We start from the raw sequence: 26,500 nt of genomic DNA on the forward strand, positions 1-26,500 counted from the left end.
AAAATACTATCATAATATACTACATAAATCTATTGCCATTCTATAATGGTTTTAATGTGGGTACCATTTGGGATTGATTATGCGATATGATGCGCTACTGAGAGTCTCTAAATGGTAGGCTAATATTGGAATTCTTCTAGTATGAAATGATAGTACTACAAGGGCTATTTGGGAATGTTTTATTTTTATCTCGTTTTACAATGTGTTTTTAAGTGAATATCCACGTATATATGTTGTGTTTTTTGATAGGAATTTTATTTTTGCTATTTTTTGACAATGCTTAGTTTGATATGTTTATTGTGCTCGTAAATGATTTACGGAAGATCTTTTGCTGCTTCATTTGAGTGTATGGCTCTTTAATTAGATTTAATTAGGTTAGAAAGTTCAGGAGTGAGCTGATTCCAGTTTTTACCTATAGTGTTTGAGATCAGTGAGTCGCCAGCTTTGTTGTTAGATTTAATCAAGGAGACCAGGAGTTTATTAGCAGAACGTAGTGAAGCTAGATTTTTATAAGGTGAAATCAGATTAGTGAGGATAGGGGTATCATTGGGGTGGTATAGGATCTTTTGAGTGATAAGTAATTGTTGACAGAGTATGTGGTTATGCAATTCTAGCCATCCTAGTTGTTTGAGTTTAAGACAGTGGTGAGTTTTGAAGGGAGTACATGTAATGAATCTAGCTATGCCATTGTAGCAGGTAGAAAGTTTGGTGATTAGGTTAGTATATATAGCAGAGGCATAGAAAAGGGTAGAGATGAGGTGGGTCTGGGCAATGGTTTTCCTGGCTGAGGGGGTAAGGAAGGGTTTAATTCTATAGAGAGTACCAAGTTTTTTGTTAACAGAATTTATGGTGGCGTTAATATGGTCATCATAATTAAGACGATTGTCAATTGTAACACCTAGTAGGTGGGTGGTAGTATCTGGGGTTATGTTGGTAGCATTGTTAGAGGTTATGGCGAAGAATGGTGTGGATGATTTATGAGTTGGAGTAAAGAGTAGTAGTTTTGTTTTTTTGGGATTAAGGAGGAGGCAATGTTGCATAAACCATTTTTCAACATTTTGGAAAACAGTTTGGGTGAGGGACTGGAGGGAGGCTACATTCTTAGCAGTACAGATTAAGGTCAAGTCATCTGCATATTGAATGCAGGTGGCTTCAGGTATGTTCAAGTGTAGGTCGTTAATAAATAAGGAAAAAAGAAGGGGACCTAAGATTGAGCCTTGTGGGACTCCAATATTTATTGGGAGTAATGAAGACAGATTGTTATCCCAAAGCACTGCTTGCTGCCTGTTTTGAAGATAACACCTAAACCATTGTAATGCTTGTGGATCAAGAGAATGGTAATTTAGTTTGTCAAGAAGTAAGTTATGGTTAACCATATCAAAGGCTTTTGACAGGTCTATAAATAGTGCAGAGGAAAAGGAGTTATTGTTACGATTTTTATTTATAGAGTCATTGAAGGATAGAAGGGCAGTCGTTGTGCTGTGGAATGGTCTGAAGCCATGTTGACAGTTGGCTAGTAAGTTATTTTGTAGTAGGTGGTTGAGTAGTTGTTTGTGAATACATTTTTCCATTATCTTAGCTAATGGGGAGAGTAAGGCATTAGGGCGAAAGTTAGAAAGCTCAATAGAAGATCCACCTTTATGTAGAGGGTTTATGTGAGATACTTTCCATATGTTAGGGATTTTGCCTTCAGAGATAGTCCTGTTAATAAGTATAGATATGGGGTAGTCTATAGAATTTGCAGCAATTTGTAGGTATTCAGATGGGAGTCGGTCGGCAGATGGGGTGCAAGGTTTCAGTTTCTTAAGTAGCTTATGGATAAGAGATGTAGGAACAGGTTGTATTTGAAAGGTATGAGATTAAGTTTTGGAGGTATTTGGTGGGGAAGCAGTAGATGGAGGTAAAGAATTGGCTAGGGTTTGAATGGCTTCTGTAAAATATTTATTAAAGGCATCAGGGATCTGGTTGGAATTATTGTGGTTGAAGCCTAATGGGGCAGGAGTAGTCGAATGTCCTGGTTGAAGAAGTTTGTTTATCCCTGACAAGAATTTTTGTGGAGTTTGTTGACTGGTTTGTTGGAGGTGAAGATAGAAGTCCTTTTTTGTCTCTAAGAGTATCTTTTTTGGTGGCATTTCTTAACTGTTTAAAGAGGAGGTGATCAGATGGACATTTGGTAGCTCTCCATTATATTTCACAGGAACAATGCATTTAATTGAGAACTTTGACATGCATTCAGTAACTAATTCAAATTATGCACTAATAATTACAAAGATAAAAATGCAGAGCAATGAAGTAAATATGAAACACTGATGCTTTCCCACAAACCTGTGAAAAAGAGAGGAATTTAAGGAATGGGTAGTGGAAATAATTTGGGTGTTATTAGGGAAGATAGAAAGTACTCCAGAAGTTATAGCTAGTGAGTGGGATGAAATGAAAGTGGAGTTAAAAGTGGGGTAGAAATAAAAGAAATGTTAAGAGGGAACAAGAATTATTTATAGAGGCCGATAAAGGTTAAAGTGTTACAGACAAGGAGAATGTCACAGAACAAGAAGAGGTGCAGTTGCAGAGCTCTTAAGAGAAAATAGGGGAATACCTGGATAATTTGCATGAGTTTAAAAAGATTGCTGTTAAGCAACTATTTTTTGATAATCACTCCAGAGCATAAAAACTTTTGGCACAACAACCTAGGCAACAGAAAGCAGAAATGGTTGTTGCCAAACTTAGGGAGTCTAAGACGAAAATAACCAGAGATCCAGTAGAGGTATTACATATATATTGGAAATTTTATGAAAATTTGTATAAATTGGAGAAGTTGGAAAATCCTGGAAAAAACACAAATGGAAGTATTTGTGGAAAACTTAAATATGCCAAAGTTTAGGGGTGTGTGAGGCTCAACAATTAACAGTTAAGCTAGGAGGAGATGAGATAAAAATGGTAATGTATTAGCACTCTGTAGGAAAGTCCCCAGCAATAAATGGTATTTGATGGAAGTTTGGAAGCTAGGAGGGAAGAACGTGATAAATATCTGGAAGGTATTGTTAACACTATTGTAAAAGGTGGAGAAGTACCATCATTGTGGGTGAAATAGACGAGTTGGCTGTAATACCTAAAGATGCTTAAGACCCATCAGATCCAGCTTCATATAGGCCCACTTTTATTTTAAACCATGATTATAAAGTGTTTTTGTCTACAGTGGCTAAAAAAATGGAAAAGGTGTTACCAAAATTGATAGATATGGCTCAGTGTGGTTTTGTGGAGGGGAGGCAAACATTTAACAACATTAATAGAACAATGATAATCCAGTGGTAAGTAGAATGAAAGAAAATACCACTGCTGTGGATGGGGGTTGATGCAGAGAAAGCATTCGACAGTGTAAGCTGAAATTTTCTGAGTAGGTCAGTGGAACCATTTGCATTTCCTGATACAATAATAAGGTTAATTAGGAGAATAGAGGTACGACTGCTGAATCCTACACAAATGCACTTTATAAGCACTTACACAAGTGCATGGATCGTGCTATCCCTAACAGAACCAAGATGCTATCCTCCAAAAAAAACTAAGCCAATCTGGTGGTCCCCTGCCATAATCAAACTCTACAGCAGAAAAAAGAAATTGTTGCAAAAAGAGTAAAATCCCATGACTGGAAGAACTCCCCTGGTCAGCCTCAGTAAGAAGCTGAGATCCCTCATAAAATCCTTCAAAGCTAGTTATGAAAACAAAATCGCCACTGATTCTAAAGACAACCACAAAGTATTCTATAGCTATGTCAATAATCTCAATGGCAACACTCGGATCTGCTCTGAGTTACAGCATAATGGCACTAAATATACAGAATCAACTGATATTGCCAATATCCTGGCAGATGGGTTCATTGCTAACTTTACCCCCCTCACCCCCTAATGGGCCCATCTCTATACTGAAAGAATGCAAATTTCCTGTAATCATGGCGGCACAGGTAAAAACCACACTCTAAAGCCAAGAACACAGCAGCCATGGGACCTGACAACATCCCAGGCAGCGTTCTGCTTGAACTACAGAATGAACTGGCTCCCCACCTAAGCACCATGTTTAATCATAGCCTCACCTCAGGCTTTGTGCCCACTGAATGGTGCACAGTGACTGTTATCCCACTCCACAAAGGGGAGCCACCACTGATCCTGGGGGCTACCGTCCCATTAGCCTAACGAGCCTGGTCTGCAAGGCCATGGAATGTATCATTATGGAACTTATAAACAGACATTGGTAATCTCCAAACTCTGGACCCCACCCAGTTCAGGTTTGTAAAAGGCAGATCATGTCTCCTAAACCTGATTGCTTCTTTGAAGCAGTCACCAAAGTCAGAGACGAGGGTAAGGTTGTTCACACAGCCTATCTAGAGCTCGCCAAGGCTTTTGACACCATTCCCCTACTCTGGAATTATAGATAAACTCACTAACTAGGTATAAATCCCTATGTCACAAGATGGGTTGCCAACTGGCTCACTGACTGAACCCACAGTATGAAAGTAGCAGACTCCAAATCTGACTTCAGACCAGTGACAAGTGGAGTACCACAGGGTTCAGTTCTGGGTTCTCTCCTGTTAGCCTGTACTTCAGAAAAGTAGATACCAAAGACAAAAGGCCTTTGGCTAACGAAGTTCGCAGATGACTGCAAACTAGGATCCATAATTGAAACTCATAACAATGTGGGCATCCTACAAAAAGGCCTCACTGAGACAGATGCCTGGTGTCAAAGCCATGGCCTTAATTTCGCTGTCAAAAAGTGCATTGTCATCCCCTTTGGTAAAAACTGTGTACCCATGAGCTGCCACATAGGTGGTAGTCTACTTAACACTGAAAATGTGATGAGAGATCTTGCGTCACAGGTGGACAGTAGTCTCTCCTTTGATAATCGCATCACCACAGTTGTCGGGAAATCCTTCTACGTGGCACACCTCACCACAAAATGTTTCTCATCCAGGAAAAAGGTCATTGTTCCCCTCTACCCGTCACTCATTAGACCCATTACAGAGTACAACACTCCTTTTGTTATGTACCTCACAAGACATCTACAGCAACTGGAAAGGCCGCAGAAATTCCTCACAAAGAGGATTACCGGTCTTAAACAGATGCCCTACGCAGACTGTCAAACAACTCCAGCTTTACTCCGTCACATAAAGCCTACACAGAGGTGATCTATGCCTAACATACAAAGCTATGTCAACCCCGGAGCTGTTGGACATGCTCTACTTAAAGAAATCCCAATTCCTCCAAGCTACAAGTGTTGGGGACCTAAACCTTGTCACCACAATAAACAGAATATGCTGGAGGGATAGAGTCCTGTCCCAGAGACTTCCCATACTCTGGAACAAACTACCTATCTATATCAAACAAAGCTCCTCATTAGCACTCTTCAAGAAAAATCTTGATGATTGATGGGAAATAGGAAATTCACCCCGGGGATCACCTCTGTGGCTCTACTCAACAGGGGCACAGGAAAATAATTTTCCTGGGTGGCGAAAACCAAGGTACCTTTTTGGCTAGGCTTGTATAGGCCCTAGGTCTGATAGCCTAGTACCTACCTATGAACCTATGATATATGAGGGATCTGAGGCAAAAATCAAAGTGGGAGACTTCTTTCCTGTGTTGTGTTTGGAAAGAGGAACCAGGCAGGTTGTCCTCTTTCCTCTTTATCTGTGTTGTATTTAATTCCACTGGCAAAGAAAATAAGGGACCCATAAATTCAAAGGTATGATTGGTATGATATTCAAGAAAAGTTGGTTTATTTGTGGATATTATTTTGTACCTGATAGAATGAGAAAATGACATATTGTTGTGGAACATTCTGAAACAGTTGAGTTTTCTTTGGGATATAAAATTAATGGATATAAAATTAAGGCTATAGTTGTAAACTATTTACCCACATATGAATTGGTTTGGCAGTGCTAATATTTATGGGGAATTGATGAGATTATGTATTTGGAAGTCTGCGTTAAAAAGGATTCTATTATGGCAGCTAGGAATATATGGGAAGAGACTAAAAAGAAACTGGAAGCTCTTGCCCATGGATATGGATAGTAAGATACAAGCAGTAAAAATGTTTTTCATTCCTTTACTTTTATACACAGGTCATATGTATTTTTATCAAACAGAGAAGTTGAAGATAGTAATTAATAGAGGTGAAGGATTTTATCTAGGAGGGGAAGAGGGCAAGAGTCAAGTAGAATAAGTTGATTGTTTTAATTAAGCAAGGAAGGTTAGGATTACCTGATTAAAAAGGATATTTTAGAACTACTCATTAAGGTTCTTAGAAGTAGAAAGCTGCAATTCAAACTTGAAATGTATGTTGGTGAAGCAGGGGGGGTAATTTAAGGAATAAGGAAAGAGTGAGATTTTAGATGCATATCATTAAGGAGAGTAACAGTCATACAGAATGTTAAATTTGTAAGGTAGGAGAAAGTATACTGAGAACTATGCCAACATGGGAATGGAGAGAAGAGATTCTGTTAATTGGGATGACTGCAATTAGGGGTACAGCGAATTTGTTAAGAGGGAGTAGGAATTTACTGGAGGAAGCTGGCAAAGGAACCAAGGTATTTGAAACAAATAATTGGAGAAGGGAAGGTGGTAGAAAAAGAAGCAGCCAAAAAGACATTTGAACTGCAGGCTATTGATTGCCTTCCCTGTCAGGGACTGATTAAGTATAGGCAGAGATAAAGCGATGGGGGAATCCTTAATGAAAGACCTGCACTAGTTGAGTTTTTTTAGTTCAATCTGGAACAGAAGCTGCTGTTTAAAAAAGGGATCATTAGTAGGGCATATAAATATTGCATGATAACTGCAGGTATCTATCAGAGGTCAGTATGTACGACTCCCAGATATACAATAGAGTCTAGCTGATGTAGTTTTTTTTCCTGGAAGTATTTGCATGTGTACTTTAATTCCCTATAAAGACCCCAAAGAATTTTTCCTGAGGTAGATGGCAAATGATGGAGTGTAATGTGGAAGAAGGAGGTACCCTTGAGCATAAATTCGCAGAGTGTAATGAGTTGGCAGACTTTAAAATTCTCTGTGAAGCACTATGTCGGTACTGGGTGAGCAAATGAGTGTAGCTAAGAAAATAATTTTTTGAGCTGGGATGCAGGTTGAATTGCCTGGACATAGTAAGGCCTTGTTAAATTTAATTATGGTTGCTGCTGAAAAAGCAATTACTAAAAAATGGAAATTGGAGTCTAAACCAATCATACTTGAAGTAGTGAATTATTGTTAACAGAGATAAAAGAACAGAAAGTGAGATATTTAAAAAAGGTTGTAATAAATTACATAGAAAAAAATGTAAATTGTTTTGGAGGAGGAATAAGGGTTAATAGAAGGCAGAAATTTTGAAGAGTTTTTATAATGTTGATTTGATTATTTTGTATAGAATAATATATGTGATGTATATGAACATGTTAATATGGTTTGATTACTTTGTATAAAGGTATGTTTGCCTGTATCACAAGTGATATTTAAGTAAAGGTGCTTACAAAAGATGAATGTAAATCAGATAGATGAGAATTTTGAGAGGATATTAAAACATTGTCTTTGTCCGTTCACAGTATCACAAAAAGTGCACACCCATATCTGGTTTCATGACTTTAGTGCTGACTTCTCTTCAAATAACAGAGACCGTTTGGTAGTGGCTATAGATGACGGCAGTGTATTTCTATCATAGAAACTGTTTTGAACACATCATCCCTGTATTGGACAAAAGTATTTGCACTTCTTTGGCTGACAAAGTTTGTTAGATCTGGCAGTGACTCACCCTTTAGCATACATAAAGCAGTTTAACAACTTGTAAAAACCAGGACATTTGAAAATAAACTATCACCAATGTGGAAACATGCAAATGGAATGTTTGGGTGCTTTTGTGGAATATTGCCATCAAAATGGTCAGGGTAACAGTAGTTCCTTGGAAATAACAACTAAATACATGAATAAGGGCTGCAGAAGTTCTGTCCACCCCACAATTACAAGTACCCTTTATTTTTTTATTTTTATACTAGTTCAGGACAATGATTCTTGGAATGATTTATTCAAATTATAGTACTTTTGAAGTGTAACAGAAAGACATTGTACAAAATGACAGAATAAGAATTTGGCAGATGAGAAGAGAAAAAAAAACAGAAGCATTTATTTTAGAAAGCTCAGAATGGCAAGGAATACTGTGGGAGGTATTACATGATTTTCTGTGGTTCTAAACAGTGTAGATCTGAGAAAGTAACGTGTTCCATTATTACTGCCAATAACTGAACACACTGTCTCACTAGAGGCTGTTCATTTTTCAAAAACCCTTACTGAAAATGACAGTTATTGCACAGGATGTAGAACTAAGTAGCAAATATGTCAGTTTTCCTTAGAATAATGACAGTAGTGGAAATGTCCTTTGCAGATGTGAATTTGTGCCTAGGAGATCACAGATAACTCTTAAAGATACCTTCTTGCATAGATGACCATTTTCGAAATGAGTTTCTTAGAATGTCCAGATCGATTGCATTGCTATTCATTTAACTTTGGTTTTCTTTCAAGTTCGAAACTTTAACAGATTATAGCAGTAAGATAAGTATAGGACGCTGTCTTTCTATAATTTGATCAGTATTACATATGTTTATACATACATGTGTATATCTGCATCCATATGTGTGTGTGTGTGTATGTGTATATATATATAAAATATATATATATATATATATATATATATATATATATATATATATATATATAGTACTTGCGTATTATCGCAACCACGCTTTCTCGCCGGCCCATTGTCGTTGTTTTGTACACCGCCTAACGGCAGAATAATCCTCAAAACAAAAACTGTCATTGGTGCCAAAGAAGGGAAAAAAGTGAACAGGCAGTTTGATATGAATATCCTCACATGTTATATTTGGTGTTAGACTTGCGTTACGATTAGGGAAATTAAGCATAAACTATGAGAGAATGTAATATCCAAAATGAACATTGAACTACCTTGTTAACTGTATCTGTTATCAGTATTCATTTTATTGTAGAATTTGATGAAGAATAAAAAGGAACTAACTTTTTACAAACTGCTGTCCTTCGCTTTAACCATCTACAGTATATATCGTAAGATGACTTTCACATAGTGTGGCAAATTGCTTTTTCTATCTGCTAGGACTGAAATATTATGTCAGATAATGAAGTTATGTGCAGTAATTCATGGGACTTTATCTCTACCCATCAGTAATGCAAGTCCAAAAAAAGCCCACAAAAATTCAAGGCTAGCTTGTTCAACACACCAGCAACTGTACGTACACCCCTTTTTGCAGCCTCTTACTAGTCCTTCCGTGCCATGATAGTCGGAGCTTGAAAGAAAATAACTACCTTTTTACACTTTTCCCAACTTAGACTGATCAAATCCCCTGCAAAATAACACAGAGTCCAATGTCATTTAAATAAATATTGTTGTAGCGACAGTATCTGTCACACAATCCTACTTACTACTGTTAAATCAAGTGCAAGACAACAATGACGACGTTCTGAAAAATACAATTAACATGCTGGCAAAAATGCGTGGCTGCGAATACACAAATAGCCTGGCGAGAATGCATGGTTGCGATAATATGCAAGTACTATATATATATATATATATATATATATATATATATATATATATATATATATATATATATATATATATAATTTTTGTCTGCATGTCTGTGTATATACACGCACACGTGTGTGTGTGTGTGTGTGTGTGTGTGTGTAGATATGTGTGTGTGTGTGTGTATATATATATATATATATATATATATATATATATATGTGTGTGTGTGTGTATATGTATATATATATATATATATATATATATATATATATATATTATATATATATATATATATACACACATGTCTTTGTGTATATACATATCTGTGTATGTATGTGTATATATATATATATATATATATATATATATATAGATATATATATATATATATATATATATATATATATATATATATATATATATATATATATATAAAGATATAGTCACGTGTACATGCGTATGTATGTATGTTTGTAAATGCTTGCATACACATATGCATTCATGGGAAAAGATCGGTAGTGGTCCAGTAGGTGCAGTTTAATTTTACAAAATCTAATCTTCATTGTTGTTGTGTGAAGGAGACTGGCTTTAACCAACACAATTGGTGCCAGTTTATATGTGATTTGTCAGGAGATATGGTCTCATACTGCACACCTCTGACTGCCATTTTATGTATGAGGGTCAGAAACCTGTTTTATGCTCTGCATTGCCAGCAACTTATTAATATGGGAGGGGAGATTAGCTTTAAAACCATATAGCAGATGCATAATGTTGTCTTGGGATATGACCAGCAATTTTCAAACTTTATTACAGAGGTGAAGCTAACCAATCCAGCACCCAGTGCCATCCCCTGATCTGATGTCCCCCAACCCCCCCACCTTTAAGTTAAGAAGCAAAGTAAAAATGTCCCATACCCTGTGTGCTCTAATCTACGGCTCCTAATTTAAGGAGCAAGGGAGTAAGTCTGCTAGACTTCATCATTCCCCTTAAGGAGTAATAAAACAATTCCCAGTTTGGCTGTTCTAATTTAAGTACCATTCTTTTCTACTCTAGCAAGCCATTTGCTACAATTTATGTCCCACATGGGGTGCTTAAACACTTCAATTCAAATTGCAAATGCATTTAAAAAAAATTAGGCAGTTTACTACACTTGAAAAATTTTTTTTTTCTTTTTAATGCACATGTGAAACATATTGCCTTATTTCAGACCACAAATGCAGTATTGGCATTAATGAATGCCGGTAGTGTACTAAAGATCCGATTGCACACCCCCTTACACTTTGGGCCAGTGGCAGCTGGCCCCTTCATCCCACCCTAGCTATTTTTCTGCTTAAGTATGTCTTCCACTGTAAAGAAGAGTTGTAGACACTAGCTTCCCAAACTTTCACCCACTTTTCTCTCAGCTCATTGCTGTCTTACTAACGGTAACTGTGATTGGGTTTAATGTATTTTGTGCACAAGCACACTTAATTTTCCAGGAGCCACTAATGATCTTTTTCTAGTGCCAGTAGCACTTTCTTGTTGTGTAGTAAAACTGTCATCTTCTGTAACAGTCTTGAACACCGAATACACAGTTACTCTCTACTCTTAAAGTGATCTTACTGTAATGTAATAGTCCAGTAGTTAAGGCTACAACAGTTGCCCTTTGAAAGGTTAATGCTTGCAGTTGTTAATAATAATAATGCACCAATACTGTTTCACTATCCTTATGCATTAATAAGTATACCACTACCAGACAAAAAATGTTTTTAACTGAGTAATAAAATATTTAACAGAAAGTAGGTAATAGAGTTAAAAGTAGTCATGCAATCATTTTTTTGTGTGTGGAAGGAATGTTAAAAGGGTTTAAATGGATAGGCAGTAACAGAAGAACAATATAACTGTAGGTTAATTATCCTACTTCTGTTACGTAGTGAGCGAATTGTAGTCCAGCTCCCGTTTTTCCAATAGTGATATATGACCAGAATTCGTAAGTTTGAGTTGTTGCTGACTTGAAGAGCAATCTTTATTTTTTCCTCTGCTGTCCGTGTAAAGATACTTTACTGCTTCCAGCTTTGCTAAAAACAAGTCCATAGTCCAGACAAAGAAAAAGTATACCAGTGCTGGCTCAGCTTTGCAGATTGCAATTTTCAAAAACAGATTTTTCGTATTAAAGCTTAATTTTACATAATGTAATGCTGCTTTTGAAAGGAAAAATGTTCCATTCTAGTATAAGCAGCTGTTCATTACTGAAAAAAAAAATTATAATAAAATTTCACACACCTTTTTTGGGGGGGATTATACAACTCTTGACACCTTGGATGAAAAATTGTTAAATTAGAAAGTCAAAGTGAATTGCCATATGTTGAATTTCACATCAATGTTTTTTATTTTAACAAAGAATAGCCCTAGATGTTGTACATCTACGTTGACAAAATACCAAAATATGTGGTCATATAAACTGCATCTGACGTTGAGAAAATGCCGTTCATTAAATACTTGACTTGCAACTAGGATTTTTTTGTGATCACGTGCAGTGGTCAGAGACCCTTCAGTGGTTGCCAGTACTTTGGAGCTTTTCTCCCTGGTCCCGCACTGAAAATGGGCTTCTACCCAGTCGGACTTTCCCATTAATCAGATGTCAATAATTAAGTAATGGTTCAGTTTATTGTTGCATTGTACTTGATTTCTCCATTGTATGGTATTCTGATATCCTGATAGAAAGTGCAAGAGCAAGGTGAATGTGTGCTAGGCAACAAACAAGGAATCAGAGCTATGTAGCAGCTATCATTATGTAAATTGCAGTGATGTTGCCCATTGGTCAAAAATGTGTTCTGTGTTCCTAGCTAGAATGTTAGACATGCTTTGAATGATTTTCTCTGATTTAACAGTTGCCAGTTTTAGCAGTGACCTTTGCTCCTCTAGCAAAACATTGTTCTGCCTGTTTAATCTGTGTACATTGGTAATTGGAAGCTATTGGGATCTCTTAACACTTTCTTTAAAGAGTACTTATATAATTAGCAGAATTAAAGCTGCATTTTTAATCCAATGAACATAATACATAAAGTGTTTAGTGTTGTGCTTTGACTATTTTTTTTGGTACTTGCGTATTATCGCAACCACATTCTCAACACAGTCCTGAAGCAGAATCGGCATTTACAATACAGTGCAGTGATGAAACCTAAGTTAAGTAAATATGGAAGATTTGTGACCTATATGCTTCTGTATTGCTAGATTATATGTGAATCATCTCCATTATATCCGCAGTGCTGGAAAATTGGCCGGTGGTTGACGTGCGCTTTCCTATACTTAAAGCTGTTGTTTTACTTTTACATTGTAGAACACAGTTGTATTAGGTATGAATATATACGCCTGTTACTTATTTTATGCATGTCCACAAACGTTTATGTTGCGTCTTTCGGCTTTTCCCAGTTAGGGGTTGCCACAGCGGAATTCCGGTCCGCTAATGATTGGTAGTTGAATTTTACATGCCGAGTTACCAGCCCTGATGCACAACTTTCAACGAAGGTACGCCCATTCACGCACATCTCCATGCAGAAGATGCTCTAGCTGAGAGTCGAACCGGACAGCATCTTACTGTGAGGCGACAACGCTACCGCAGCACCACCACCGCGGATGTCCACAAACGTTTATGTATTGTAATATTTAGGCGTACTTGGAAACATGTACATTCCATTGTACTCTGGAGTCAGTGAAGTTTGCATTACACTACACTACTATAACAGATTCACATATCCAAACAATAAGCTTCCCTCCTTTTACAGTTAACTATCTCATTTAAAGCTGCGTATAGTAGTGCACACGTTGTAAGTTACAATATACAGTTTCAGAATTAATGAAGGTCGTGTAATGTGAAGGATGTAAAGAGAAAGCTCAGAAATTGCATTTCTGTTTCTTTGCAACCAACTATCACAACAAGCCAGTGCATTTTGTTCACATGGCGCTCAGCTCGTTTCAGCTCCCAATAACAGAAAGTCAAATATCACATTCAGGTTGCCAATTGGTCAAAATTCATGACATGGAAAATGTCTGAGATTTCCATAATTTCAACGAGTATGACCGATTTGTAATGTGGTTGCGATAATACGCAAGTACCTTTTTTTTTAATGTAATAAATAGCCAACTGTTTTGACAGTCCCTACCCACCATCACCATATTTTTAGGTATGTTTTTTTAGTGCCTCTAGATTCTTCTCTTTTCCTTAATGGTATGCTGAAGATATATTCGATGCCATTGATGGCAAGCAAGTGGCATTTGTTGATCCTGCTTTTTACCGACTAAGGGAAATTGAGCCAGATGGAGGAGTATGTGGCTTATCTTCTTTCTCTGTCCTGATTGTCTCCAGTGGTTTGGATGCAGTTGTGCTTGTGAATCATGTCAATTTTGCCATTTGTATCAACTTAAATGAGTATTTCAGGTAAATGAATTATATGGACTTTCCACGTTCATTGTATATTCAGAGATTTCTGTATGACTATACACATCAGAAGACTGCTATCACTATATCAAATGCAGACACTTGACGTTGGTCTTTATGCATGTACCTGTCCTCTTCCCTGGCTCCTTGCCACCTCTTGATTTCAGGCTACCTTGAATCTCTGTCATGTGATTTATATTCTTCTATGATGGGTAGTTCTAAGACCCCCTCCACCAATTCTGGAAAAAATATTCCTTAAATTGTAGAATCCTTTCTCTTCAGTGTATATCAGTGTTCCTTCATTCTTTGTTCTTAAATCCACCTTCCGCTTGACCTCTGACAGTGCAGTTAGTGTGTTTCATCATGTCCTGTTTCTCCCTTTTTCTTCCAGAATGTACTTGGCCATTTTTTGTATGATTTCTTCATGCTTCAGTCTCACACTTGATAGGCTGTGCAGACGATGGACAGTAGCACTATCATCTTGATTTGTTTATCCCTGCAAGACTTTCTGAGCTATGTGCAGTGTACTAAATTGTGCATCTAAGATTACCCAGCACCTTGTACAGTTAGTGTCTGCTTTCCTTCAATTTGCTAATCCTGTTATACAACTGAACATCATTTTTTCATCCCAGCAAATCCATGTGTTGCATGGTTGAATTTCTGCATCCTTCTCATCCTCGCATTTCTCAGTATTCACTTCAGCTAGTTTTAATTTTATCCTTGAAAGCTCCCAAAGTACATGCATCCCTTTTTAATGCACCCGTTTTGTTGCAATCACCAAAGTTAATCTTGTTTTCTATTCCCTAATTGTACTGGATACAAGTATGCTCATTAACAGAGTCCAGCAGTAAGTACCCCTTTGGTAGTTTTGTTTTATCTTAAACAGTTTCCTGCCTTTCCCCTCTTCTGTATCCTGCTTCCTATCTGTGCAGTTGGCTGTAGTCTTCAGGCCTATCACAGTGCCATTTGTGTTCCTCAGTAGCCTCCTAGTGACAGGTGTTTTAAAGGTTGTGCTAGGTTCAGCTGTACCATGTACACTGAGCTTCCCTAGTGAATCTCTGTTATGACTCGCTGTTGGAATTGTATCAGATTGGACTTGCATGTACCTAGTTGTACAGAGTAATGTTTGTCAGTTTGTTAGCATTCATAGGTGTCTCACAATTTGTTTCCTCCACTTTTCCAAGGACAGAAGTGAGATTAACTGGCCTATAGTTGTATACTTCTTTCCTGGAGTTGGTTATGCAGTAACATCAAAAGAAATGTTATTTTCATTTCTGATATCAGCTCTGAATTCCAAGACCTATATGTATCTTTTCTAGTGAGTATCCAAACACTGCACCTGATGTTCTTCATATTTCACTGTTGCAGTCATCACATTTGCGTTATCCCTGATAGGATAGCCCTCGGCCGGCCCGAATACCAGAGGCTTAGTATTTCTGCGTTGGTTGCTGTTGCTCCATGACTGACGTCAGGTCGTCAGTAGTATAAAGTAAGGCAGCCGACACGATTTCATCAGTCTTTCTTGCCACGAAGCCCTAAGCAGAAGCAGTTCACACGAGTGCTGGTTGACCGCTACCTGAGTTTCGTCTTCCGAATTGAACCTGTAGAAAACAAATACCACACAGACATTTTTACTGCATAACTTGCTTAGGCCCAGACCACGACGTCCCCCACTGTCGCTTTTGTGCTTTGTTCAACACCAGAACTATACATCGTCGGGCCCTTATTGTAGCTAGATATTTTCACTTACAGTCCTCAAATTCTGATATGGCTTCGGCAAGCCATCCGTCAGCAGATCTTCCAAAAAAACTTAAGGATAAAAACAGATACAGACCGCACAGGTTCAAACCTACCGACGCTTCCGTTAAGCTATTCGTCAGTTATTCGGTCCTCAGTGAGGTGCTTTCGCAGCCCCTGATGCCCGCTTCTGTGGATTTGCAGGTCACTACTGAGACCCTTTCAGATTTCCGGTATGCCGCAAAGCTGTTCTTCGACTAAGGATCCTGCGGTTGTCTCTCCCTTGGATGGGTCCGGAGCCACTGAGCAGGCACCGGCTTCTGAGGAAGTACTTCGCTCTACCGATTCTCTACAGAAGCGGATGACTTCTTTTGCGTCTACTGTTCATTCAAAAACTACTGAGTTTCTAAGGCCCAGGGTACGAACCACATCCAAGAAACCAACGACCCAGTCGCAGGCACCTGCTTCCTTGCCTCGGTCTCAAAGCCTTATAATGGCGGAAGACCTTATCATGCTGATCAGGGGAAGCCAAGTTACCCCTTCCAAGAGAAAAAGAGATCTGTCCCCGGTAGGTTTGTCTGAACAGGTGTGATGAATCTGAATATGAAGACATGCAACCCCTCTCTGTTTATGAGGATTCTGATGCAGAGGATTCCATTCCTTCAGCCTCTCCCCCCCGAGGACTTTTCCTTTGGGGAAACCCTTCATACCTTAAGGGAGCATTTCCAATGGGAATGTCAGGAATACCCTAAGTCTAAAAAGAGACTCGGGGAATTCTTAGATCTTCCACAGCACAGACCCCTGGCCATTCCCCCAGTCCTGGATGTTGTGGACGATGTTTTCCTGGAATCTAGTTTGACTCCTGACACCCACCGTCCTGCACCCAGAAAACCTGATAGATATTAGAGTCCCTGACACACAAATTTATTTTTAAAAATCCCACTGCTGACCCTGAGGTAATTTTTCAAGGGCCTAAAGGAATTAAAGCAACCTCTGCTAAGAATCCCACCAGCTCAGATGGGGATTCCAGAGCACTAGACGGGGTAAGAAAGTATACACCTCTGAGCACTAAATTGCCAGTTCCATATGCTAAATTTTCAGCAACATACCATGGAACTCCTCAAACAAAAAGTGTCTTCTTTTCCTGCTTGTGCAGAATCTAGAGAGTTACAAGAGTTAATGCATTCTGCAAGTCAAGTAACTAAACACACCTTGCACTGTGGTTTTGACGCCCTAGAAGCTTCTTGCTGGGTAGCAGTCACTGGTTCTGTCCTGAGAAGGCATGCATGGCTTAAGGAACAGCCCTTGCCAGACCATGTTAAGTCTAAATTGTTGGATGCACCCTTGCACAAAGGCAACTTATTTGGTACTAAGGCAGAAGGTCTTAAAAAAGATGGAAGAAAAAGCTAAATCTATGCAGACAGATAAGGATTTCTTACAGGTCCAGCCACCCAGGTTCAGCAGGCATTGCCCCTCCAAGTACTGGTCCTTTCCTGCTCCCACCATGTCAGTTCGGCCCAGACCCCGTGGAAGCAGATCCCCCCAGACAGCAGCCACAGGGAATGCAGAGATCAAAACAGTGGAATTCCTCCACTTCAAAAACAGGGAGTTCTAAGCCTCCCCCACATGGTAAGAACTCACAATGAGACTCCTCTCCCACCCCCTCCCTCTGCCCATCTGCACTAACCCCTAGGAGGAAAACTCTCCTTTCACCCAAGCACCTGGGCCACCATTACCAATGACTGCTGGGTCCTCAACATAGTGTCCCAGGGATACAAATTTTCTTTCCACACACTTCCAACTCCAAAAGGGTTCCCAGATCTACCTCTAAACCAGTGGGCAGAGGCACAAAAGCAAGTCCTTTCCCTGCTTTCTGAGGGCAATAGAGCACGTTCCTGCAGAACAGAAAGGCCAAGGTTTATACTCCAGACTTTTTTTTTTCCTGGTACCCAGAAAAGAGGGCACCTGACACCCCATCCTCAATCTATCCATTCTAAACACCTTCTTGGTGATACCAAAATTCAGAATGCTCACCCTCCAGCAACTGCTACCCATGCTCTCCAAGGATGCTTGGCTAGCCACCTTAGACCTAAAAGAGGCCTACCTCCACATTCCTATCAGGGAATCATGCAGGAAATATCTACGTTTCAGGGCAGGATCTCTGCACTTTCAGTTCTCTGCAGGATCTCTGCACTTTCAGTTCTCTGCACTTCCCTTTGGCTTATTTGCTGCTGCCAGAGTTTTCACAAAATTTCTGGCTCTGGCCATTGCCTTTTGCAGACAAAGGAATATCCAAATTTACCCGTACTTGGACGACTGCCTAATTCAGGCGGACAGTCAGGAAAAGCTGCTCAAGCACCTGGCCTTTGTAAAGTCCCTACTGACCTCCCTAGGGTACACAATCATTGAAAAGAAATCCAAACTAATACCCTCCCAAAAGATTATATTCTTAGGAGCAAGCCTGGATACAGCATGCCAGATGGCATTCCTTACACCAGAAAAGCAAACTTACCTGACAGCCTACTTCTCTTAACTAGTCACCAGACCCCAGTTATCTGCAAGGAAAATCCTGCAAGTTCTGGGGTTCATGGCATCTTGCATTCTACTCATTCCATATGCCAGACTGCATATGAGGAAACTTCAATGGTACCTAAAAAGCCTTTGGTATCAACACTCTCAAGACCTGGAAACTCTTATACCCATGATACCTTGCCTCAGAAAAGATTTTCTTTGGGCAGCAGCATGCTCCCACAACAAGGGACTACCTTTCTTACCACCACCCACCGCCCAGACCCTCACCACAGATGCATCAGACTATGGCTGGGGTGCACACCTGGATGGTAGGTGCATACAGGGCCAGTGGAGCCCACAGCAAATCCATCTGCACATCAACCAAAAAGAGATGTTAGCTGTCCAACAGACAGTGACAGCTTTCGGGCCCCTTCTCTCCACTGGGGCTCTCTGTGATGTGGTACATCAACAAGCAGGGAGGGAATCAGTCATACCCTGTATGCAGGCTGGCCATGACCCTTTGGCACACAGCTTCTGCCATGCAACTCCACCTGTTAGCACAATTCTTACCAGGTTCTCTAAACTGTCTGGCAGACCACTTAAGCAGAAATCTTCTGGACCTACACGAGTGGCAGCTAGACAAAAGAACCTTCACCCTAATAACTCAGAATTGGGGAACCCTGAAGGTCAACCTCTTTGCCTCCCACACCACCCATCAGCTCAGCAAGTTCCACACCAGGGAGCATCACTGCATGGCTTGGAAAGTGGATGCCCTGTCCTTCCCCTGGGTCAAGTCTGTCGGTCTATGCGTTTCCTCCACTACCTCTCATTTCCAGGGTACTGATCAAAATAAGGGAGTAAAAACCAAGGACAATTCTTATTGCTCCAGACTTCCCTCGCCAGCACTGGTACCCACTGCTGCTCAGCCTGTCCCCACTGCCACCATGGCATCTCACACAGACCCCAACCCTCCTGACCCAGAGGGAAGGAGAATTCATGCATTCCCAATTGCAGACTCTCAGTTTGGCAGCTTGGCTTATTCCCTAACCACCGATCAATCTGCCAACTTCAGTAAACAGGTTCTAGATGTTATACATAAGGCCAGACACCCTAGCACTAGAAAGTCTTACGCTGACAAATGGAAAAGGTTCTGCGCATGGATTCAGGCTAAGGGAGCTGATACGGCACAACTCTCCCTCCCTCTCATCCTGGATTACTTAGCTGACCTGCTACACAGTGGTCTCTCTTTTTCCTCTATTAAAATTCATGCCTCTATCTCTGCTCATTTCCCTACTGTACAGCCCATTTTCTCACACCCTCTGATCAAACCATTCCTAAGAGGGGCTAGCAACTTCATGCCTCCCAGATGAGCACCTACCCTAGCTTAGGACCTTAACTTGTGTTGGAAAAGGAGATGATAGGGTGAACTTCCTGAACACAAAACCAAACAAGGTTCACTCTGGGGACCAAATCAGAGTATGAGACCATTGCTGGTTAGCGCTGCACAATGTCAAAGCCATCTCCAAAGAAACGATTTTCAAATGGATAGCACAACATCCTGTAGGCTGCCACCTGGACTTCTGTTCACACTTTCACCAAACATTACCACTTGCCTGTCTTCTCCAAATCCAGGGCAGGGTTTGCCACTGCAGTCTTGCAGGACATCCTAGCCAGCCCCTAGTCTCCTTGACTGCTTCCACCCTTTTCCTAAGCTTTGGGAATCAACCCAAATGTGATGACTGCAACAATGAAACACGAAGAACATAGCACAGTTGTGTACACTTACCATAAATGTAGATGTTGGAGTGCATTCACTCGCTCCATTCCCCTTTCTTCTCTTTCCTTACAAGGGGCATATTGTTGTTTACTTTCTACTGGTGGGGTTCTTCCACCAGAACCTGGCTCCTACTTGGGGGCTCCTGACAGGTTAGGGCAAGAAAAACTGATGTAATGACGTCTGCTGCCTTATTATATACTACTGACGACCTGACGTCAGTCCTGAAGCAACAGCAACCAATGCAGAAATACTAAGCCTCTGGTATTCGGGCCGGCCGAGAGCTACCCTGGCAGGGATAACCCAAATGTGATGACTGCAACAGTGAATACGCTTGAGCATCTACATTTATGTTAAGTGTACACAACTGTACTTTTTCTAACCACAAAGATTGGCAAATCACGTGGCTCCTGTGTGATATTACTTTTCAGTATTTTGAGTTCATTTTAAGATTTTTTTTCCCCTCATCATTATGCCCACTTGTTCATCTGCCCTCATTTTTACCACCTACTTCACTCTCCTTCCCATTATGATATGCCACCTTCTTGGACTGCTGCTTAACTCTCTATATTTGTTCTACCTTTACTTCCCTGTTACAGGTAGACTAGATTTAATTAAAGTATTTTGACATTTCTTACAGTACTTAACTCTACCTCCACAGGAGTTCTGGGAAATTACATTTTGACGTAATGTATGTGAACAATGGTTGCATGCCAAGCCTTGAAAAAATCAAGTTATAAACTTCTACAAACAATTGTTCATTATAGTGGCATCAGTCATTGGAGATCTTCATTTTCTAAAGTTTCGTAAATAACTTAAGATTGCAGTAGGCATTCTAATTTGACACATGCTTTCAGCAATGTTTTCATGTTACAGTAAATGTTAGTTTATGTAAAGTTTTGTAAACCATTTAAATGTTAGTTATACCAAGCTAGAAACATGTTTGTAGCACCATTTTTGGCTGACAGTTTATAAGTTTTTTATAAGTTTTTAGGTGTTTCTACCCATGCAGCTGTGTTAATGGTATATTTACAGAAATAATACAAATTAAGACTGTTCACATAATTTAAAAAAAGTGAGCAACACTTGCTACTTAAGCTGATGTCTTCCAGTAGCTTGCAAGTAGCATTGCTTAGCAGTTACTAATGTAAATAAGGTTAAGCTTTAATGGTTGCCTGAAGTTGCCATTGTCCCTTGGATGCTCTTTTGAGTAGTTTTGCACAGTTGTATAAGTTGCACATACCCCTAACAGTAGATCTGATGTCATTTTCATTCGTTCCTCAAGCTATGGGTTTCGGATCCGACACTCGGCTACTTTACAAGCTTACGATTCAAAGCTCAAGCTATTCCTCTCCATCTCGTAATGCCTCATTCCCCCTTATTACCTCGGATCTCTTTTGTTTTTCGTTTGAAAAGCATCGAGGTTCCACTGCTCTAGAGCTCCTGTTAAAGTTTTTGGTAAAACTGTAAGTTGGCATTGAGTGGTGTTTTTCCTTGGCTCTTAAATTTATATATAAAAAAAAAAAGTTTTTGGTCTTCCTAGACTTTTCACCCTCATTCTTCCGTATGGTCCTTTCCTTCTTCTCCCTTCCCTCTTCTGTAAAGTAGGTAGATTGTTCCTTGTTGGTTTACAATGGCTGAGAAGTCAGATAAACCATTGGGCTTTAAGAAATGCACTTTCTGTGGGCACAAGATTCCCTTATCTGATGCCCCCAGGGAGGAGTGAGTTTACTGTCTAGGCCCAGCCCACCTCGACAATGCTTGTAGAATTTGTAAAGTCTTTAATCCATGGGCACTGGCAGACCATAGGAACAAGCTTATTTTAAAAGGCTTGCTTCCTACTCCTGCTCCTTCTGTCCCTTCTACTTCAGGGGAGCAAAGCCCTGTCAAGAAACATAAGGAGACCAGGGAACATAGAAAACATTCCCCTGAGAGATCCACTTCTGAGCCACCAAAAAAGGCTCTGAAAACCTTGGATCCGACAGTCCTGGTCTGTCCCTCTTTGGCCTCCTGTGCTCCCCCTGTCACTTCGGAGCCGGGTGTCTTGGTGCAGAGGTCTCTTCTCAGGGAAGCCTCTCTCAAAAGAGTGCCCATGCCACCATCGGTATCCTCTTCTGTCAGGTCTTCCTGGAGCTTGTCCCAGCATGACATGGACTGACTGATGAGGCATTTTCTCAAAGCACTAATTTAGATGCAGGTTTTGCCAACTCCGTCCCATGAGCAGACATTCTCCCTTCTGTCCTGTAGCTCCTTCTCTGATCCAACTTCCTGCTTCAGAGTTGTTAGATCCAATGGCCCCGAGAACTGAGAAGTCGGATCTGGTAGTAGTTATTACTTCAAGTCTGACTACCTCCATGATGTGCTCTGCTCTGACGGTGTTGGGGCCCAGTGCATCTCTGAGCCAAAGCTTAGATGTTGAGTCCAGGGGCTTACTTCAACTCTGAAGTTTTCAGAGCTGTCTCTTCCAGGCGGAGTTTCTGTATTCGACAGCTCAGCGCCACCTCATCCTTTGGAGTAGAGGATTGCGGGGGCTTTGGAGATGTCTGCTTCAACAGCTTTGTCTCCGGAGGGACAACTCTCAGGTCCTCATAGTCCATCTGCCTTCAAGGTGGTGGACAGGGTTCTTTCCTGCCCTAGGGGACTCCCGGTTCTCCCACAGTCTGTGACTGAGACCTCACAATTATCACTGGTCTTGGAAAGCTTCCAACCCTTTCCTGCTGTGGATCCCCAAATTTCTTCATATAACTCCTCGGAGCACCCCACCAGGGAAGTCCCTTGGAAGAAGTGTGAAAGGAGACACTTGGATTCCCCTCAGGAATCGGTCACTACTGACACTGACTTCAAGGAAGAGGAGGTGTTCCCTTTGATCTCTACTTGACTGTGTCTCCTTTGCAGACATCTTCAATATTCTCTGTCAAAAAGTTGGATGGTCCTCTCAAAACCCCAAGCCAGAGGAGACTGTGCTTTTGGAGGCTTTCAGCACTGGTTCATCCGTCTCCTCCTGCGGATCCACTTACTGACTTGGTATCTACCAGGGCATGGAAGGAACCACTGTAGAGCCCATACCCAAACAGGTGGATAAGATACTCAGTGCCCCCATAGACGAATTGCACTGGACCAAAGGGATCCCGATAGATGCCATGGTTGTTGCAGCAGCTGCTAAAAAGTTGCTGGCTTACGGGGTGGACAAGTGAAGCTTTCCTAACAGGTAGTCTAGGGCTTTGGACAGATTTGGAAAAAGGGTTTACTCTCCAGCTAATTTATCTCACTTTACCAGGCCACAGAGGGACTTAATCAAGGAACTGTCTAGCTCAGTCCAGCTCAGTCCCTGAGTCCATGTGTGATGAACTAAAACCTTTTCCTCCAGAATGGCCACTCTTCTGTCAGTGTCCAACTCATCCATAAGGTTGATTTCCCACTCTACAGAGGGCACCTCAAGAGCTGCTGATTCCAGCATTGGCATTCGGCGCCATGCCTAGATGCGGTTGTGTGACTTTGCAGAACCTTTCAAGGCATCATTTGTCAATGCATCCTTTGATGGTTTGTTATTGTTTGGCCCCACAGTCAAAGAGACACTCTCCTGTAGCACGAAAGATGGAAAGATCTTGTCTGCCATCGGGATCCATTTTTCCACACCACAATAATCCTTCTTCAGGAATCAGTGTTGTGGGAAAAAAACTGTCGCTCTCAAGGTTCTTTTCAGAAATGTCAAGGAGACCTTTCCCACAAGGGCAGAGGAGGAAACCGTTATAGTGGTAGATGCCACCCCCGGAGCAGGGGGGTCTGCAAAATCAAGAATCTCTAGTCATTTTTGGACAGGCCCTTGCAGTGTCCCTGAAGGGTTGCCTAGCTGCCCTGCTCTGAATGTAGTCGGGGGGGGTGCTTATCCTTGGACCTAGAAGCCTGGATAGCCATCACAAATGATCGATGGGTGCAAAGGATCATATCCAGGGGATACTCCATTCCCTTTTTAAATCTCCCTAAACTAATGACTTTTCTCCCCAATGTGCCGTCAGAGGGAAGCAGCAGCTGTAGAAATTTCAAAGCTGCTCCAAAACAAGAGTCATCCAGGAGGTCCCTCCTGACTTAAGTTGGGTCAGGCATTTACTCAAGGTTCTTTTTAGTTCCAGAGCAGACAGTGGGACCTAAGGCCAATTTTGGATCAAATATCTCTGAAGAAATCCATAAAGAACTTGTAATTCAGGATGGTCATGATCTAATGCATCTTACCTCTTCTGAAGATGCCAAAACAGGAAACCGCTTACAACCACGTAAATCCACAAAAAACGAAGATGAAACAGCAATTGGTAATAGATGCGACCAGTCCCCAAACGAAAGCCCATGCACAAAGTGAACAAAAGTACTTCTTTAATAGACCAAATGAATCAAGTTGAACACAAACACATTCCCATTAAGCGCTTTCATCCACTCTATAGTGGACTTCATCAGAATATTTGAACAGCTGTTTTTTAGGCTATTTAAATGTCTTTTGGTGCCAAACAATCACTCCAACTTCTTTTAATTTAAAGCGACCCAGTGCCTATTTTAGCAATTCAAGTTAAACCCCAAACAATAATGCAAATTCCTTCACAATATAAATATAACTAAAATAGATGCATATAATTAATTAACAATCGCATTGAATAAATTAATTAAATCAACAATATGAGAGGCTTGAACTAACAGTAACCGTCACTAAATTGTTCAATGAATTAATCAGTACAAATTAATTAAAATGTCTAAGCGTTCTATAGACACTCAGTACATGTCATGTGTAATCAATACATTTCGTAACAAATCTATGCATCTCATTATATATATATATATATATATATATATATATATATATATATATATATATGTGTGTGTGTACATTTCATCAAAAAATATATAATTGTCTCAGTACATTTCATTTTAAAAATATATATGTATTAATATATAATCTGTGCATTTCATAAATACCCTATGCATAATATATAATATATATATATGTATATGTTATAAAAATTTATATTAAAAATATATAAAACATAAAAAATATTTCTTTTAAATAAAAATCTTATAAATAAATATGAATCTCTAGCTATAGTACTTGAGATCATAATTTCTATTTACACAGCTCATGAAACCAAACCTACATCAAAGATGTGTGTAGTATAAATATCTAAATAAGTAAATAAATAAATAAATAATCTGTTGAATAAAAATAATGAATATATAGATATATAATGTACAAAGTATGCCATCATAACCAGACTATTTTAGTTGTAAGATGGGCTTAATAGAGATGTACTCATTCAGTCCTGGTTCCCTGGCAGCATCAGTAAGTATCTGCCATATGATTACTCTCTTACCTAATAAGGCCCTAATATTACCAAACCTAGGGCTAACAGTGACTTGGTCAATTATTGCAAACTTAAATGCATGAGAATCATCTTGTCCTTCTATATGTCTATATAATGCATTAGTCGTGTCCTTAGTTTTAATACTATATAGGTGGTTATAAATACTCTTCTTAAATTGTTGTTCCATTTTACCTATTTAGAAACAGGGAAATGACAAACATATGGCTATCTATCTATCTATATATATGTATATATATATATATATCTATATATATATATATATATATATATATATATATATATATATATATAGCTATCTATATATATATATATATATATATATATATATATATATATATATATATATATATATATATATATATATATGTGTGTGTGTGTGTATGTGTATATATATATATATATATATATATATATATATACCTACTGTTACAATTACCTTGCCGAAATGAAATGCAAGTTCTATTGATATTTTCTAAGGTTATCCAATCTATGCCCAAAATCATATTGCATTGCTTGCAACAACCACATTTTGTAGTATGTTTACTTTGGACACACTTTAGGAGTAAGAAATAATCAATCTCAAATTTCTTCTTTATGTTAGTTCCCATTTTATGAACAAATGTGGGTGCATCACCTATTATTTTCTTTATTTCTTGATCTACCACCAAAATGTTCCAATTCTTTTTCACTTATGTTTTTTTTGTATTTTACATATAGGGAATACTCAAGGACACAAGCTCTATTATACTGTTTGTTAGAACTCGTCTCTATTTTTTTTAATTCTTATTTAGTTCTTTTCCAATCAGCGGGGGATATTTCTTTCCTCATTCCTCTACTACATAGTAACATCATTCAACATAGGCAAGGGGTAACCCCTAGAAATAAACAGTTTTAATGTAATTCACTTCTTCCGTCATGTTCTCATAGATAGATGTCATACGGGCAGTTCTAATACATTGCCCCTTGTATATATTCTTCATCATATTCCTAGAGTGATTACTTGTGTACTCAAGATAACTATTAGAAAAAGTGTTTTTCTAAGTATTCTGGACTGAAAACCATCCCTAGATTTGTAGATATATGTATCTAAATAACAGCTGTTTTTTAGGC

General features: G+C 39.4%; 1 protein-coding gene across 1 annotated transcript in view; it reads left to right on the forward strand.

The window, feature by feature from the left end:
• Positions 1-26,500, forward strand: part of SPG11 (SPG11 vesicle trafficking associated, spatacsin) — a 2,547,571-nt gene that overhangs the window by 113,704 nt on the left and 2,407,367 nt on the right. Inside the window, exon 4 of the mRNA XM_044077700.1 lies at positions 13,804-14,002. Coding sequence (XP_043933635.1) covers positions 13,804-14,002 — 199 coding nt within the window. The remainder of the gene's footprint in view (positions 1-13,803; positions 14,003-26,500) is intronic.

This window comes from Protopterus annectens, chromosome 7.part0 (genome assembly GCF_019279795.1).
Source record: "Protopterus annectens isolate FY-2018-M chromosome 7.part0, PAN1.0, whole genome shotgun sequence".
NCBI classification, from domain to species: Eukaryota; Metazoa; Chordata; order Ceratodontiformes; family Protopteridae; genus Protopterus; species Protopterus annectens.